This window comes from Dama dama, chromosome 22, assembly GCF_033118175.1.
Source record: "Dama dama isolate Ldn47 chromosome 22, ASM3311817v1, whole genome shotgun sequence".
Classification (NCBI taxonomy): domain Eukaryota; kingdom Metazoa; phylum Chordata; class Mammalia; order Artiodactyla; family Cervidae; genus Dama; species Dama dama.
Genome location: NC_083702.1, coordinates 35,358,646 through 35,376,738, shown reverse-complemented (window position 1 = coordinate 35,376,738; position 18,093 = coordinate 35,358,646). Strand labels below are relative to the sequence as shown.

The 18,093-nt window shown below is 47.2% G+C and overlaps 1 protein-coding gene across 1 annotated transcript; it reads left to right on the top strand.

Annotated features, from left to right (window-relative positions):
- The first annotated feature begins 10,332 nt into the window (after positions 1-10,332).
- BHLHE41 (basic helix-loop-helix family member e41) lies at positions 10,333-15,493 on the top strand. Its single transcript, XM_061125160.1, has 5 exons — positions 10,333-11,193; positions 11,332-11,395; positions 11,720-11,827; positions 12,154-12,265; positions 12,737-15,493. Exons 1-5 carry the CDS (start codon positions 10,805-10,807, stop codon positions 13,852-13,854), a joined length of 1,791 nt encoding a protein of 596 aa, XP_060981143.1. The 5' UTR covers positions 10,333-10,804; the 3' UTR covers positions 13,855-15,493.
- Positions 15,494-18,093: the final 2,600 nt, after the last annotated feature.

Sequence of the window (18,093 nt, the reverse complement as noted above, 5' to 3'; positions counted from 1 at the left end):
TCAGAATTGTATGAACTGGATCACCAAGGACCTGGGTTTGATATGTGTAGCCTTTAATTTGCAACCTCATGATCAGGAAAATCAATGCTGTCTGTCTGAATATATTAGGAAACAGGGCCTCTGTGTTTCTGCAAATGTGAGTGCCAGGAGTGAATGCAAAGTTGGTTTGGGGGTGAGGGTGGAGGTGGTTCTCCCCACTGGAAAACGCCCCGCAGCAAGCAGCAGTCAGCTGCCAGCCTGGTTCCTGCCTCCCGAATCTCACTCCAGCTCTCTTTTGTGTGCCCTGTTGCCTCACTCCTTGTCTCCTCTATGCCGACCAGTTTGGCATTCTGATGGGCTGGCTTCACTGGCTCCCAACCCTCCCACTTCGTTCCGCAGCCCGAGGACTGACTCCTACACCCTGGCACAGGGCTTGTTTCTTGCTGCACTCCTGGTAACCGAGCTCGCTGGCACTGCCCTATGACCCCCTCCTGTGATCCACTCTGCCCAGCAGACCTGTAAACACAGCCTTCCATTCCAAACACAGCACCCCCACCCCACTGCTGGCCTCAGAGAGCCAGGCCCTGGATGTCACATCACCAGCCCACAGTCTCTAGAGGACCAGTGGAATTCAGTTGGGCTAGTTTCAGACCCTGAAGGTTCCACCTTGCCTATGCACACTGCAAAAGGAAGTACAATTCTGTGAGTGAGAACACCAACTCACCAAGACTGGTAAGAAGCATGCTGGCAGAGTTGACTGCCTTCTGGGCACAGAACACGTCCACCCTGGCACGGTGACCAATGGCCATTCCCGAGGCCCAGACCCTAGGTCCCAACAAAATTGCCTACGCCTCCAGTAGAGACCCTGCGGGGCTCCTGTGGTTCCTGCTATCTTAGAAGCATTTACAATTCTGATCTTCATATACCTGGTGAGGCCAAGAAAGAAACATGCAGAAGTGCCCAGTGCTTCTGCTCATCAGAGCCAGATCATATGTGGAGGTGCCAGGAGGAGGATGGGAGGGTAGGAGCCAATGCTACATCTCCTACCTCCTGTACCTATGCTGCTGCTGCTGCTAAGTCGCTTCAGTTGTGTCCGACTCTGTGCGACCCCATAGACGGCAGCCCACCAGGCTCCCCCGTCCCTGGGATTCTCCAGGCAAGAACACTGGGGTGGGTTGCCATTTCCTTCTCCAATGCATGAAAGTGAAAAGTGAAAGTGAAGTCGCTCAGTCGTGTCTGACTCTTCACGACCCCGTGGACTGCAGCCTACCAGGCTCCTCCATCCTTGGGATTTTCCAGGCAAGAGTACTGGAGTGGGGTGCCATTGCCTTCTCCAGACCTGTACCTATGAGGCCCCTTCAAATGCTAGGTGGCTGGGTTATGACTTTTCCTGGAACAAGGCTTCAGTTCACATGACCCCTGAAAGATGACTAGGGAGAACAAGAGTTGAAGGGAGTTCAGGATGTGGGGAAAAGGCATTTCAATCTGTGGGGAAGTTGGGACAATATTAGTGAAGGACCTGAAAGGTCAGGGTACATTTAAAAAAGAAAGATTAAAGGGAAGCCGGCATGCTGGAAAGAGAGAGAGAGAAATGAGAGCTGCACGGAGGAGGACGCTGGCAGGGGCCAAGTCATAGACAGTGTTTCTCAGGCCACTGAAGAATTTCTTATTTTTATTTTAATCTGGTGGAAATGGGAAACAAAAGGTTTTAATCAAGGGACTGACACGAACAGAAAGATCGCTCTGGTCATCGTGTAGAACTGAATTGGGTGTGGTGGAGGCAGAAGGCAGTCCTACACGGTGGATATGGGCGTGAGCTCTCTGCTGTCAACTCTACCCCAGATCCACAGCCTTCTCCCCAGGCGCTCATGACAGGTGGGAATGATGTTTTACACTCTCCCGTGCCCACAGGGTTTCAGTTTAGATGATACTGATGAGAGGCCCTTGTGCAAGAGGAGGAAAGTGGAAGAGATACACTATGTTTCTCCAGCCACGTCAGCAGAGAGGAGGTTCATATTCGCTTCCAGGCAAGCCCCTGCAAGTCAGCCTCTTCAGCAAGGCAGACTGCTGAGCCCAAAGGCATTCAGGCTTTCCTGAAATTTCAAATGGTCAAGATTCCCTTAAGGTTGGTAGCTATTATTCCTAACCTCGATTGTCCCAGCTTATATATCCAAAATTATGTATGCTTCCAATCTCCTACGTTAAATCCTTCCTACTTGAGATATATAGAGTTTCTGTTTTCCTCACTCAACGTCAACTGTTAAAGTCAGTTAAGAAGTATTTGCAGTACTGGGAGTAAGAAATTATGAGGGCTTGATCTCCGGTATAGGCAGTGAGGATAGGAAAAAAAAAAAAAAAAATTAGGATGGACTTAACGTGGATTTAAGAAGTGGCATTTGCAGGACATTGTTATTAATTGAATGAGGGGACTAGGGGAGAAGAAGCGGTCGAAAATCACCACCAAGTTTTTGGCTTTATGTTCAAGCAATCTTGTTAAATTTGCCATCTAGTCCATGCAGCCAAAGGGGTACGGACAGCAGGCTGCCCCAAGTGGCCAGCCCTTCCCAGACTCCTTTCCAGACTGAAGCCAAAGAAGTGAGGAAGTCCACAGACAGGTGGTGAGGAAGATGTGCCCTTTTACAGGATGGGAAAATCTACACCCTGATGCTAAGGGCCATTGTAATGGCTTACCATCTTTTTCAAAACTGCTCCAACTTGTTGCGGAGCAGAGGAAGCCAGTTAAGCCAAGATCTGCCCAAACCTCCCCCTAAAAGAAGGGGCAGCAACCAAGCATGTGGGGCCAGGGTGAGGGCTGAGTGACAAGGATGAGCAGGAGCTTCGTACTGGAGACTACAAAGGATACGGAGCACTAAGGAGGCAAGCCGATTCATAAGCCACAGGGCAAAGTTTAGATTCAAATATCAAAGGGAGAAAGCTCAAACACTAAGCTATGAGAAGATCACAACACAGGTCACCGGAGATGGCGGAATCAAAGACAGAGCAGATGAAGAGCATATAAAGTTGTAGATGCTTGGAGACGGTGGGTGTTGAAGGGGGCATTCCCACCAGTATCAAGAAGTCAGGGTCCACCAGGGGAGGGTAATGATGGTCTCGGCAGCTTGTGGGAGCAGGGCAGATAGTATTTTCCTTGTCCATCTTCCCATTGAGGGATATTCTGTTTACAGGAGGAGAAGGCTTACCCATAGACAAAGATCACTGACTACACCTTCTGGAATGACTTCTAAAGTGCTTTCTGGAGAAGCATAGCTGTAAATGTATCTCAAATGCACTGCAAAGGAGGTGTCTGAGTATAGACTTTGGAACATGAGAAGGCTTTAGGATAACTACTCAGCTTCCTCAGTGACAGCTCCCCTTTGAGAAATTATGATCCATTAAATTGTAAGGTTGTTGAGACAAGGTTCCTTACTGAATCCCTAATGCTCCTCACAGTGCACAATAAATATCAATTTAGCAGATGAAGATAGAATGGCAGATTTCAAGATGCTGGGCAGCTTCATCCAGTGGGCTAACCGCAATGTTTATCCATGTGTCCATCTGTGAGGAAACACTCAAAATTCCCACTCAGGAACACCCATATCAGGAATATCACTCCACAATTAGAATGGGATCAAGAATGGCTCCTCTCACCATCGTCTTTGTTTCTCAATAACTCCTCGAAACAGCCTCTGGGGATGGCTCCCAAAGCCTGGAGTAGCTGGCTTTACCAAAGGAGGCGAAAGTCTTGACTGGGGATTCCCCTGAGGGCTGAAGGGAGAAGGTTTCCCTAAGAGCACTAGACCCCTGCTGGAGACACCACCAGGAGCACACGTCAGGACCCGGGTTCCCTGCTGTCTGGCTTTGCAAGTTACCTAAAGTCTCTAAATCTGAGTTTGTCCAGCTATAAAGTGGAGTTAGTGGTGCCTCATTCAAAAAATGGAGAGATCTAAATAATGTTTGTAAGACACCTGCCTTAATAACTGTCCACTAAAATGTTCCAAAGCTTCATTCTCTTCCAGAATTCACCTCCCGATTCCAGTCTCAGAGACAAGCCCTGCTTGCTCCCGTCTTATTACATTCACCTACCTCTTCTTGCCTCCCTCATCTGCTCCAAAACTCAATGCAGTCACAAAGTTCTTCTCCTAATTTCCTGATATAAAGTATCCTATATCAACTTGGCTCCAAATAGACGAAAGAGCAAAGTCCTAGCTCCCTTCAGGTGGGAACTATCAGAAGGTGAATTTCTGCTGGAAGTTTTTGTTCAGTCACTCAGTCTCTCTTCAATTCAAATGCCTGGGGCAGAAGGCAGAGCAAGAGGACAGATGCAACTACATTAAAAGGAAGACAATTGTTTTTCAGAAAACACTGCAGCTGCAATTTGCATTCTAAAGGAAGTAGAGCAAACACTTTAAATTCCCTCCCTAGAAAAGCAGAGTTCTGCAATTAATAGAACTTAAAAATACAGATGTTAAAGACCATGTGCTTAAGGAGTTAGTTAAGTATGTGCAACTGCATATGGAAAGACTGAAATTTTTCTGAAATTGGTTTTACGTACCTTATACAATAAAGGGACATTGCCAACACATGGCATGGTGGAGAGAAAAAAAGGCCCACTGATGAAAAAATGAAAAGGACCCGAGCAAGCCACTTCCTTTCGTTGTTAGCACCACAGAGATGGCTAGTGCCAACTGAATATCTTCTCTACTCCCTCTTTACTAAAGAACTCCCTACATTTTGGAGGGAGCCTTAAATAGAAAACTGTATTTCTAGTTCCTTGTGATAGCATTGCACAAAGCAGAAATCAATGGGTGGAGCTTATAAGAAAAGCTCTTTAAAGGAGACTCAGCTAGTAAACACCCTTTCATCCTTTCCTGCAGGAGCTCCAGCATCCGTCTTATGACGATGAGGCAATCTTGAAGATGGTGTAGAATGGAACATAAGTCTGTGACAGTGATGGTACCATTACTACTTCACATTACCCCTGGACTCCTTTCTCCCACACTTCTTTTAAGGGATTGGGAACGAAATTCCTCATTTGTTTAAGCTGCTATTATTTTGGCTTAAATGCAGTTCTTAACTGGTACTCACACCTAGCTTAGGTTGCCATTATTTTCCTTGTGCATGAGAACTATAAATTAATATCGGAAACATATGATCTTTTTCATAATTATATATGAATTCTTGCTTTAACTATTGAATAAAATTTATACCAATAATTCTAAGTGGAGGTTAAATCTAGTCTTTTGTTGCGTTTATAAAAGTGCCAGATTCTATTATAGATAGCTCTCTGCATTGGGCGGACACCATGTGAAGACTGAGTCAAGAACCATGCTCTTAATGAACAGGTGAAATAAGTGGCTATTTAGTATATCTTATTCCTATTGTGCTTCACACAATAGCACAAACATATATCTCTTTAAGAATTTCTAAGGATTTTCACCAACAGTGACAAAAGAAACACAGGAGTTAAAAAGTCCCCTCCTCATGCAGCTTTTCTTATTTGCACTACCTAGCTGGACTGAGAACCCAGAAACGGCAGTGATCACTTTGTGAAAATTCTTATGGATGTGTCATCTGCTTCTCACTCTACTTTTCCAGTCTCTATTAGTATGAGAAGCCCCTGGGCATGGGAGGAACCAGGCAGATACTTAAGGAGAGAAGAGCCAGGGGGATCCCCCCACAGTGGTCTTAGGCTTGGCTCTCCTCTAGTTGTCTTTTGTATGTAAGAACTCCAGGAACATTGAGCATATGTTAAATTCAGGCCCACGTGCATGAATGTTTGTGAGAAGCACAAAATAATTTCATATAATCATTTCAACAATTTCATTAATTCTGCAGATAATTTCAGTAGTAATAAAATTCATTTCCTATATTTAATATTACCTGCTCCATGGTGCTAAGCAAAGTCTAGTAAGTATATAAACTTCTTGAGTGGTGCTGCATACATAAAATGTGATTCATGTGTATGTTTACAACCACAAAGACACATTAATTTGTAGCCTACAGAAAGACTGAAGTTCTTTTACGAATTAAAGAGAGACACTTGTGCTAACTGCTGAAGATGCAGCTAGAAAACCCAGCCTTCTATTCTGGGATCTTAAACCTGGTGCCTTCAGCAAAGAGCGTTATCAATGATGTGAAGTCATATTTGGCTTCTGGTGAATAGCAGTGGGGTTTTTTCCTCCTAAGATGCTCCTGTGAGGTGGTGTGTCTTCTTCCTGTGATGTGCCTGCCAACACTAACCTTTCTCCCCTGAGAGCAGTGTGCATGCAGAGCATGTGAAGCAGGGGCTTCACACATCCCTGATCGATCATCTCCCTCTAGTCCATGGCCCTCGTGGCCTCCACTTTGATTTTAGCATCAACCCTAAACTTTTTCTATTTTCTTAAACTGATTGATGAAGGTATTTTTTGATGTAAAATGATATAGAATGACCAAATTCTTGTCCACTACCCAAAAGGAGGTGATTAAGAAAGGCCTCTGCACACCTCTACGGCAGGACAGGCAGGAGGCTCCACACCCCTGGGCAGATCTGGGGCCTTAAAGGCCATTAGAGATGCAGGGGTAGTTTGTCCCAAACACCGCAGTCACCGCTCCAGGAGGCTGGCAAAGCTTGTAGAATCCTGAAAAGATAGGACACCTCTTCTCCACAGAAACTCTAACCCTCTCTGGAGAGTTCACTTTCTGTTGGAAATTTAAGACTTTGCAAACACCATGCTGCTGCTGCTGCTAAGTCGCTTCAGTCGTGTCCGACTCTGTGCGACCCGAGAGACGGCAGCCCACCAGGCTCCCCCGTCCCTGGGATTCTCCAGACAAGAACACTGGAGTGGGTTGCCATTTCCTTCTCCAATGCATGAAAGTGAAAAGTGAAAATGAAGTCACTCAGTCGTGTCTGACTCTTAGTGACCCCATGGACTGCAGACCACGAGGCTCTTCCATCCATGGGATTTTCCAGGCAAGAGTACTGGAGTGGGGTGCCATTGCCTTCTCCATGCAAACACCATAAGGCCTTCCAAAGTCACAAGGTGACTATAATGAGTGTTGGGCTTAGAATAATTAGGCCGGGGTGACAGGAGAGGGGTGGGACCTGCAGTAGTGTTCTCTTTAATTAGAGTCCCAAATGATTTTAAGTGATTTCCCTACTTAACCAAAAAAAGCAATAGCAGCAGCACCCCCTCCCTCCACCATTAAAAGGAGAAAGATGGGTATCTTTAATTGAAAGCAAAGCAGCACAAAACTCTTTAATTATAGGCTCAAAGGGGCTTTGAGCTCATCTTGTAGCTTCTTGGCTTTCAGCAGGACAGTATTAAACCTTCCTCAAAAGATAAGACTCAACCTATTTTTAAACATATCCAAAGAGGGCATTCTAGTCTTCTGTTCCTTTGTTAGGGGAGTTTTTTTCCTTTTCTAACTTCACCACAGGTAAGTCCCTATCACTAACCTGAGATATCACATTAGAGTTTGGCTTAGTTTGCTCAGCAGAAGTATACAGCTGGACACAATTAGCCTTTTTCTAAACTGTACTTTTACTCTGTCCATCGGTATGAAATTATAACAAATTATGACAATTAATTAAGATATTTGGGTTTAAATCAATACGTTTGGGGCTAGATGCCAATGAAATCACTTACTGATTAAAGACTGCCACCCTTCCTTTTTTTTTCATACCTTTTACTTTCTCTACCATGGGCTCCAATACTAATGTCTCTCCCTTTCCCATCTCTCTTCTACACACACACAACAATAACAAATGTGCACCCTCCCTCTTAATGTAAATTAAGAAATATCCCTGAAACCACTAGTTAACATCTAGATCTTGTCCTCACTGTTCACATCGAGGGGTAACAGTGAAGGACGCAGACATTGGAGCCCAATGTCTGTGCTTAAATCCTAGCTCCGGCACCATGAGCATATGTTATCTCCCTATGTGTCTGTTTTCTCATCTGAGGAGAGGAGACAATAATACTATCTACCTTACATGAGTTACTACATTAAAAGCCCTTTAGAATGGTGCCCAGTACTCTAATTGTAAGTGCTATATATTTGTAGCTATTGTTACACCCTCCTTGCAGCAAAGTGACATTCAGAGGCATTAAATGATGCTTGATGTTCCAATAGGCAAAAGTCTGTGAAAGAAAAGGAGCAGGATTTTGAGTTTAAGGGGAGTGAAAAAGCAAGAAGAGTGAGGTGAGAAATTTTAAAAGACAAAAAGGAAATAAGACAGCAAAAGTTACAGGGAAAGACTAAAGCAGACATTTAATGAGGGGAAAGGTAAGAAGAGAAAAATACAAGGTGAGGGGGGAAAAAAAGAAGTAAAAAGGAAACGAGTAAAAAGGTGGGCATGAAAAAGGAAGAAATGGAGGAATGAGAGTAACAAAAGAGACCAAAAATGAGAAGACTCCACTTAGAGCCTGAGCTATCAGAAAAATAAAGGAGTGAAAGAGAAAACAGAAATGTTGGAACAGAAGAGATAGGGAAGAGAGGGAGATGAAAGTGGTGACAGGAAGGCTTCATTTTTCAGCAAGGCCTCTCTGTCTTTGAATTAGGGGAAGTTTACAGCCAAAATTAACACACCTCTGATCGGCCAGAGTTCCTTCCCAATTCTTCCTATTGCCTTAGAGTCTGCCCCGGACTAGCTCCCTAAGGTTTGTCCTGGTCGGCGTCTGCCTTGCGTCTGGTAAGCTCTACCCTTAAGGCCAAGACGCAGTCTTCACTACGTTTTCCCTAAATACTCCAACCATTCTTTTCAAGTGAAAAATTAGCTCTAGAGCAAATATTTACACCCTATTTCTTCTCCCAACCGTCAGAAACCTATAAGGGGTGGTGGTATTTCATCTTTTAAAATTATTCACTTTGAAACATTCCTCGCCCCTCCTTCTTTTTTTTTGGGGGGGGGGGGGTGTTATTTAGAACAAGAGGACAAAACGATACAGTACCGCAGGGGTATGCCGCTTTTAGACCTACCATTTGTCCTTCCCACCAAAGGAAATTAATCACCCAATCACTTGGAAACGAGAGGCTGGCTCTAGGTATAAAAAATACGATCAGTATTTAACAAATACTTTTAAAGTATTATCATCATTAAATTGCCTGTTTGGTGCAAAATACGCCTCCCTCTTGGAGGAAGTCGAGAGACCTTAGAGGGCCCTCTGGGCAAACGGAGCGGACGGGCCGCGAGCGTCTGCTCACGCCGGGGTGAACCTGGGCCGCCGCCGCCGCCGCCGCCGCCGGAGTCACGAAGCCAGACGCGGCGCGTCTCCGCCCAGGACCCGGGAGACTGCAGCAACACGGCCGCAGCCCCGGCGGTTCCCGGAGGCGGGGAGGAGACGCGACTCCCGCAGACACGTGACCTCCTCCCGGCCGCCGCTTCCCGCGACCCAGACTAGTCCCCGGAACCCGCGCTCGGCGGGGCGGGCCGGGGGACACGTAGCGACGGCCCCGGTCCCTGCTGCGCCCGAGTGCGCGTGCATTTCGGCGTACTTCGCCCCTTGATTCACGTGCCACTGGCAATAACGAATGTTTCGGGGATCACCCGGGAGAATGAAGGAAGGAAAGACGTTGGGTTTGAAATCGATCTACTTGATACAGATTAACATATCTTCTCTCCATCCTTGCCCTGGCAGACGCGAGTGGCGGCAGCGGGGCCAGAGACCTGGGGGTCCCGCAGAAAGCTCTTCCCCACGCTTGGTCTCCAAGGTCCCTAGCCCTCCGCTGCGCAAATGCGGGCACCTCCGGGTAACTCTCACTAGCAGTGAGTCATGCTCCCGGGATGGCTCTAGGGAAAGGTAGCCCTGCTCCGCTCGCCTGTGCTTTCCCCGCGCCGAGCGCCGCGGCTGCAGGGCGAGCGCGCGCGCGCACGGGTTCCCCGCGCAGTGATGTGGCAGCCGCGGCAGGTCGGATCACGTTGCTGGCCCTGTGCTGGTACCCGTTGGAGACAGGATTAAGGAGGGAGGCTTTGGAGGTGCCAGCGGTAGTAAACGTGGGCTCTGCACACTCCCGGCGTCGCTTATCACACGCGGGGGGATGGGGCGGGGAAAGCACGCAGCGCCACCCGAGACGCGGAGGGGCGGCGGAGTTGAGCCCGCGAACGATACTGCTGCATTGCTTCTCCGCCGTCGCCCCTCTCTTGCCACCCCATCCTCTCCCCTCCCTCCCCGCCGCGTCCCTCCGGGAGCGCCTGAGGCCCCGAACGTCGTCATCTGCGGCTGTGACTAGTGGCACCGCAATTCCGGCGGCTGCGGGAAGTTTGGGTGGCCCAGGGACACCGTGTGGCCGAAAGACACTGGGGTTGCGACATTCTGTCCTAGTGGCTCCAGTTGCATTTATCTTATATCCTTCAGGGAGCGGATTTCAAATTGTCCCTTTTCGGGACAACCTCCAATCAGGGCTACAAGGGGTTCCCCCCCCACCCAGGCCGCCCAGCGGTGAGCAAACAAGTTTCCAAATTGTCCTCTGGGGCTGAAGTTGACCCACCGCGAATTCTCTTTCTCTTTCCTTTCTCTGGTCCAAACCAACAGCACAGTCGGTGGAAAGGCAAAGAGCCACGTTCACGTTCCTGAACCGTCATGACGGACGGGTGGAGGGAGTCGCACTTCCGAGGCGAGGAAGCCCCGGCGGCCCCGCACCCCGGGCGCCCCCTCCCACTCCCCAGCTGACTGCACCGCCCTCGGGAAGATGAAGAGCTTGGCTGGAGTTGTTTTGCCTTTCCGGTGGCCCTGATCAGGTGTCCCCGCCCCCTCCCGCCGGTCGCCTCCCCTCGCAGCCCGCTCCCTGCGCCCCCTCCCGGCCCGGCCCCTCCTCCCCCGCCCCCCTCCGGGCTGGACCGCGGATGGTACGTTCCGCACGTGAGCTGGGTGCTGGTCTGGCCGGCGACGCGCGTGCCCTGTGGCCAAACACTGCCCGGAGTGAGAGCAAACTCCCAGCGCAGTGGGGCCGGCGCGAGTGTGCGTGCGTGTGTGTGCGTGTGTGTGCGAGAGAGCAAGCGCGGCGGGAGGGGGGGGACCAACTGCTTCACACTTTCAACACTGCACTGAAGAGGGAGAGAGAGAAAGAGAGAGACTGGAGACCTACAGATCCCCCAAGATCTCCCAAAGCTACCGTCCCACAGATTATAAACCCCAAAAATCGAAACAGAGGAAACGGACAGCGGTTGAACATGGACGAAGGAATTCCTCATTTGCAAGAGAGACAGTTACTGGAACATAGAGATTTTATAGGGTAAGGTGCACGCACCCTTGCGAATATCTGTCTAGGCTTCAGTTTGATATTTTTTCCCTCCTCCAGAAAGTGGTATGAAGCGGGCGAGGGCAGAGCCCCTCCCCGAATGGGTGCCTGATGCTGATTTCTGTTTTGCAGACTGGATTATCCCTCTTTGTATATGTGTAAGCCCAAAAGGAGCATGAAGCGAGACGATAGCAAGGTAAGTGTAGTTTCCGATGTTCCCCATAACCTGCCTGGGTAGTTAATTAGGGCCATTGATTTCACAGGGAAGCTCTGCCCGCAAATATATTCCAGCCTTTGAGCTTCCCTAACTGTGAATTTTAAGTGGTTTGTTGGATATTCTCAGGGGGAGGTTAAACATCATACCTGAATTTAAATTGCATTTCAGAACAGCCCAGAGGAAAGAGGTGTCTTGGGCATAGTTTCTCACATAGTATTTGGGGGGGGGGGCGGCAGTATTTTTATATCCAGTAAGTGAATATTTAGCTTATCGTTTTTTCTCCTCCATGACTCATATTTGTAGGATACCTACAAATTACCGCACAGATTAATAGAAAAGAAAAGAAGAGACCGAATTAATGAATGCATTGCTCAGCTGAAAGACTTACTGCCTGAACATCTAAAGTTGACAGTAAGACGCACATTTTTATTCTTTGCTGTTCTCCGGGGTCGTGTTAATAGCCTGGTTCCACTCCCAAGAGATATAAGAATAAATGTAAATATCACATGCCTTACAACTTGTGCTATAGTGTAGAGTTTCCTGCAAACTCAAGAGTAGGTGTTCACAACTGAAGGCAAGAAATCATTTATAACCTGTATGGTGGAAAACTCAAGAAGTATAGGAATAGTACTTCTTTCAAGTATTTTCTTAAGTTGCTGTGCCGAATGGAGAGCAAGCCAAGCCAAATGTATGTTTTTAAGTAACCAAGTGCCCCCTTCTTTTTTGCATCATTGCAGACTCTGGGGCATCTGGAGAAAGCGGTAGTCCTGGAATTAACTTTGAAACACTTAAAAGCTTTGACAGCCTTAACGGAGCAGCAACATCAGAAGATAATTGCTTTACAGAATGGTAAGTCAGTTTAGGGAGGCAGGGCAACCCCCGATGAAGCAGGGCAACCCACAGAAGAGCAGTGTTAGGATTCTTCCCCCACCTCCACCTCCTTCCCAGGGCTCACTTTCATTTGTTAAATTGCTTACACTTTCCCTTCATTGGAAAGTGCCCACTTCCCGACGCATCCTAGAGGCTTCCAGCAGAATTCGGAGGAATCAAATTTTTACATAAAGTGGTGGTTGCGCCCTCTCCACTTTGGTTTCTCAGCTGGGACTAGAGCGCCCCCCTGCTTCCCCACCCCCGCCACCCCTACTCCTCCCACCCCTCGGCAACCGGTGAATAATATCGTTCGGATACAGAGGAAAAACCGAGATCACTTTAGTCAGTGCAGGGCCCACGTGATAAGCAGATGTTTCAACGTCGATATTTTTCTTCTTGCCTTCATTCCTCTGTTCCCTTCCCCCGCCCCCCACCCCTTCCTCATCCTAGGGGAGAGATCTCTGAAATCGCCCATTCAGTCCGACTTGGATGCGTTCCACTCGGGATTTCAAACATGCGCCAAAGAAGTCTTGCAATACCTCGCCCGGTTTGAGAGCTGGACGCCCAGGGAGCCGCGGTGTGTCCAGCTGATCAACCACTTGCACGCCGTGGCCACCCAGTTCTTGCCCACCCCGCAGCTGTTGACTCAACAGGTTCCTCTGAGCAAAGGCACCGGCGCGCCCACGGCCGCCGCCCCCGCCGGCTCCGGGGCCGCCCCCTGCCTGGAGCGCGCGGGGCAGAAGCTGGAGCCCCTCGCCCACTGCGTGCCGGTCATCCAGCGGACTCAGCCCAGCGCCGAGATCGCCGCCGCCGAGAACGACACGGACACCGACAGCGGCTACGGTGGCGAGGCCGAGGCCCGGCCGGACCGCGAGAAGGGCAAAGGCGCGGGGGCGAGCCGCGTCACCATCAAGCAGGAGCCCCTCGGGGAGGACTCGCCGGCGCCCAAGAGGATGAGGCTGGATACCCGTGGCGGCGGCGGCGGTGGCGGCCCGGGGGGCGGCGCGGCGGCGGCGGCGGCCGCGCTCCTGGGGCCCGACCCGGCCGCCGCGGCCGCACTGCTGAGACCCGACGCCGCCCTGCTCAGCTCGCTGGTGGCGTTCGGCGGAGGCGGGGGCGCGCCCTTCGCGCAGCCCGCGGCCGCCGCGGCCCCCTTCTGCCTGCCGTTCTACTTCCTCTCGCCTTCGGCGGCCGCCGCCTACGTGCAGCCCTTCCTGGACAAGAGCGGCCTGGAGAAGTACCTGTACCCGGCGGCGGCCGCCGCCCCGTTCCCACTGCTGTACCCCGGCATCCCCGCTCCGGCCGCCGCCGCCGCTGCCGCCGCGGCCGCCGCCGCCGCCGCCGCCTTCCCCTGCCTGTCCTCCGTGTTGTCGCCCCCTCCCGAGAAGGCGGCGGCGGCCGCCGCAGCCGCGACCCTCCTGCCGCACGAAGTGGCGCCCCCTGGGGCCCTGCACCCCGCGCACCCGCACGGCCGCACCCACCTGCCCTTCGCCGGCGCTCGCGAGCCCGGGAACCCGGAGAGCTCCGCTCAGGAAGATCCCTCGCAGCCTGCAAAGGAAACCCTCTGAATCCGTGCTCCACTGAAGAGGGGACCAGGGGTCACGCGGAATAATCATATTAATAAGTTAAAACACCCTTAACGTTTTTAAGGGAGGAAGTGTAAGAGATGCACGACAGGCTTTAAAAAAAAACAACAACACAGGTGTTTTGTGTACATGTGGAGTTCCTGTTTTGCTCACCCCTCACCGCCCGCTATCCTCACACACCTACATCCCTTTTTCCCCCCCCCCACAGCTGTCAAAGAACCTCATAGATACCGATTCTTTTCTTTCTTTGAAGAACTCCCCATAATAAGTTTGGCCTTCTTTTAGGCCACGTTCCATTCTCTTTTAAAATACAGAACCGAATTCTCGAGGAAGTGAGAACGGTCTGCTCTCTGAACCAGGGTAGGAGAAGGTAACGTGGAACCCCAGGTAGCTGGTCTCTGCCTGCGTCTCAGAGCTGTCCTGCCTGCTTTAGGAGGCTTTCCACAGGCAGAAGGAGGACCTTTTCGAATTCGACTTACTCTTCAGTATTTTATAATGTTCAGCTTTTTTAAAGGCGTGCATTTGTCAAAGAGGAAGAGGGGAGAGTGCAGGCGCTCGCGTTGCAACCCATTCTGAAGTGGTCTGAGTGGTGTCTCTTAGTACTTGCACTCGTTTAAAAGAGATGCGGAGTTGGGCCATGGTCGGAACTAAGTCAGGGAAAGAGATGGATGAGGAAGGCCAGAGTCATTCTCAGTACATTTGCTAGCACTTTATTGAGAAATTGACCGTGAATCAATTAACTCATCTTAATTTCATATATATATACATATATATGTGGAATTGAGTGCCTCTGTTCTTACCCTGTCATTATTTAATCCATCGTTTCTAAGTTTGTATCATCTTCCTGTTAAAACAAAAAAGAATGTGCACTGAACTTTAAAAAGTCCAAACTGATTTATCGTATATTCTGTTAATTCACAAAAGTGGAGGAGGAAGGCATGGACAGCTTCCTTTGGAAATGCTGTAAACATGTGGAATGGAGCCCTGTGAGGCCTTCCTGTCTCCAAGTCTATGTATTTTCTGGAGACCAAACCAGATACTAGATAATCACAAAGAAAGCTTTTTTAATAAGGCTTAAACCAAGACCTTGTCTAGATATTTTTAGTGTGTTGCCAAGGTAGCACTGTGAGAAATCTCACTTGAATGTTATGTAAGGGGTGAGACACAACAGTCTGACTATGAGTGAAGAAAATATCTGGGTCGTTCAGTCCGTTTGGTGCATTTGCTGCTGCTGTTGCTACTGTTTGCCTCAAACGCTGTGTTTAAACAACGTTAAACTCTTAGCCTACAAGGTGGCTCTTATGTACATAGTTGTTAATACATCCAATTAATGATGTTCTGACATGCTATTTTTGTAGGGAGAAAATACGTGCTAACGATATTTTGAGTTAAAATATCTTTGGGGGAGGACTTGCTGAAAAGTTGCACTTTTGTTACAATGCTTATGCTTGGTACAAGCTTATGCTGTCTTAAATTATTAAAAAAAATAAATACTGTCTGCAAGAAACCAGCTGGTTTAGAAAAGTTTAGTATGTGAAGATAAAACTAGAAATCATCTTTATATTCTAGTATTTTCAGCACTCCATAAATTCTATTACCGAAAATAAATATTGCCACGCTATTTTGTGATTTTAAAATTCTTACTAAGGAATAAAAACTTTAATATATGTATGTTATGAGATCGTCTAATAATTAAAAAGGCATAAGGGATGCTTGATTAGTTGTAAGATATCTAAGAATACAGGGATGAAGGTCATTTAGGTTCTCAAATACCCAACTTTGTCTTTGGCTTGCTATCACACATTTCAAATGTCTTGCAAGCCTCCAGGTTCTAGCTGTATCTACTTGCTTGTTCCCAATGTATTTACAAGGAAAGTGCAAAAGAAAAACCTACCAATCACTCACCTAGTTTGTTTATGTCACGCCCAGTTTTCTAATACCTTCATGATTGAGGGGTGTTTCCCTTTTCATCTTTGACACCAGATAGCCTCTGATATATGGCGTGGTGTTTCTCTTTCACTGGGTCCCATATAAATACTGTACCACTAATATCTCGGTATATTTTAGCTTCTTAAGCTTTATAAAGTAAGTCTCTTGTGGGACTTTATTATGGAATTCAAGTAAGAAATAATGCTAGACTTTTCTCAAGTTTACAATCAGATTTGTGATTTGATACCAAATGTGTGAAGGATTGTCAATATTTAGTTTCAATAATGTTCACAAACCTCTTTATTTCTTAGAGGTTTTGAAATAATAGTCAAAATTTATGAGATGTAGAAAAAGTGCTCCCTCTGCTGACTTTATGGCAACCAAACTGCAAGTCATAGAAAGTGGAGCCGGAAGGAAGCTCAGAGAACAGCTGTCCAGCCCCCGGCATTTTAAATAGAAATGAAGCCCAGAGAGATCAGATATCTGCCCAAGGTCACACAGCTACCCAGAGCAAGCACTAGAGGCCAGATGTGTTGTATTTCCCAGTCAGTGAACTACTTCCCACTGCAGCATCTTCAACCAAATAAGCCAAATTTGATTGGGCAGCATTCAAATAAGTCACAGGAACAAAGGAAACAAATATTAACATTGCAAAAGTACATAGGATTTTTGAGCATTTTAGCTTATTGAACTTTAAAAAAATATTCAAAGCCAAAATAAAGGAAAAAATAGCATTTTGAATATTTTGAGCTACATGTTAATGACATGTTGTAATAATACATTTTATAGCCAAAAGAGATGCAAAGTAAGTCAGGATAATAAAATGTTTTAGCATTTGTATAGTTTTGGTGTAATAAAAAACCTTAGGGTTGGGTCAGATTTTAGAGAGTAGTTTTTTAGTTCAAATGCCTTTATACTAGCATGGTAATAAGTTGCTGAGGATAGAGTTGCAAAATAATATTATCTATACTGCATCTGAAAATTTTTATTTTAGTCATTGATTTATTTTAATGAACCAAAAGACAAGTCATTATAATTTGCTGAAGAGGATTCTATGCCTATTGCTGTGAAGTTTAGCCTAGATCCTTTGTAGTATACGTGATTTTTCAATGTATCACAAATACGAATCTTAGGTCAATAATGTTTTTACACATATAGTATTATACCAATTAATTTTATATACACAGAGCTCTTAGCAAAGTTCATATTGGACTGATAAAAATCCTTTCCTACCCCAAAGGACTAGGCATATTTATTAGGCACTAGGAACTACAGTTTAATAGCTCTTTAAAGTATGGCTGGAATTTTAGTTTCTATCATTGTGAAAACTATTTCTCCTTTTCTTCTCTGTTACTAACCATACAGTCCACAACATTTGTTATTGCCCATTACCTGAGGTTTGTTCAAAAGTATGTCGAGCCTCAGGCTGTTCCTGCCCACGTCACAGTTCAACTCTGAACCTCTTCATGAGAGGTGAACTCCAGCAGAGATTCTGGGAAGACAAGGCTGTACAGACTAGGTAGAACTTTTTACTTTAGACAGAAATGAACAGAGCCCTCATGAACAAATTAAGCCCATTATAATGCCCAAAGTTGGCTATATTATTGTGATAATAGTATTTTACTTCAGAGAACAATCTGATGCTTTTCATTCAACAAAAATTCTTAACCTATTAGACCCGCAGATCAGTATTTAGGCCTACCCATTGTTCTAACTGTGCTGTTTTAAATAAGGCCAACTGGGTATACAGTGCATATGTGTGTGAAGTCACTTCAGTCATGTCCGATTCTTTGTGACCCCATGGACTGTAGCCCACCAGGCTCCTCTGTCCATGGGAGTCTCGCTGCAAGAATACTGGAGTGGGTTGCCATTTCCTTTTCCAGAGGATCTTCTTGACCCAGGGGTCAAACCCACATCTCTTGCATTGCCTGCATTGGGAGGCAGATACTTTACCACTGGGGTCACCTGGGAAGCCCCCATGAGGATGCGTAACTCCCCATACAGTGCATACGTAAGCCCAGTGTAAGTTCCAGTTTTTCATAGAACTTAATAAGGGAGTGACATGGAAAATTATCATATATTTTCTATGATTAGGATGGGATTTATACTTAAAAAAAAATGTGCAGCACATAATTTTTAAAAAAATGCTCCAGGAAAGGAATTGGACATTTGTCTTAAAATTAGGTTTCTTGCACTTGTTCAGTGATTCCATATTGAAAACTCTGAACAAATGTAAAACTAAACCTTTGTAAAAGTTGATGTTTTAAAATCTTGAACTAAGTGATGTCCATT

What these genes read in the sequence shown, in the direction of transcription:
- BHLHE41 (XM_061125160.1), top strand. Translation starts at nt 10,805, where the DNA reads ATGGTACGTTCCGCACGTGAGCTGGGTGCTGGTCTGGCCGGCGACGCG. An exon ending in TGAAGCGAGACGATAGCAAG is followed by an intron (nt 11,396 to 11,719) that starts GTAAGTGTAGTT and finishes TCATATTTGTAG; the next exon opens with GATACCTACAAATTACCGCA. An exon ending in CTGAACATCTAAAGTTGACA is followed by an intron (nt 11,828 to 12,153) that starts GTAAGACGCACA and finishes GCATCATTGCAG; the next exon opens with ACTCTGGGGCATCTGGAGAA.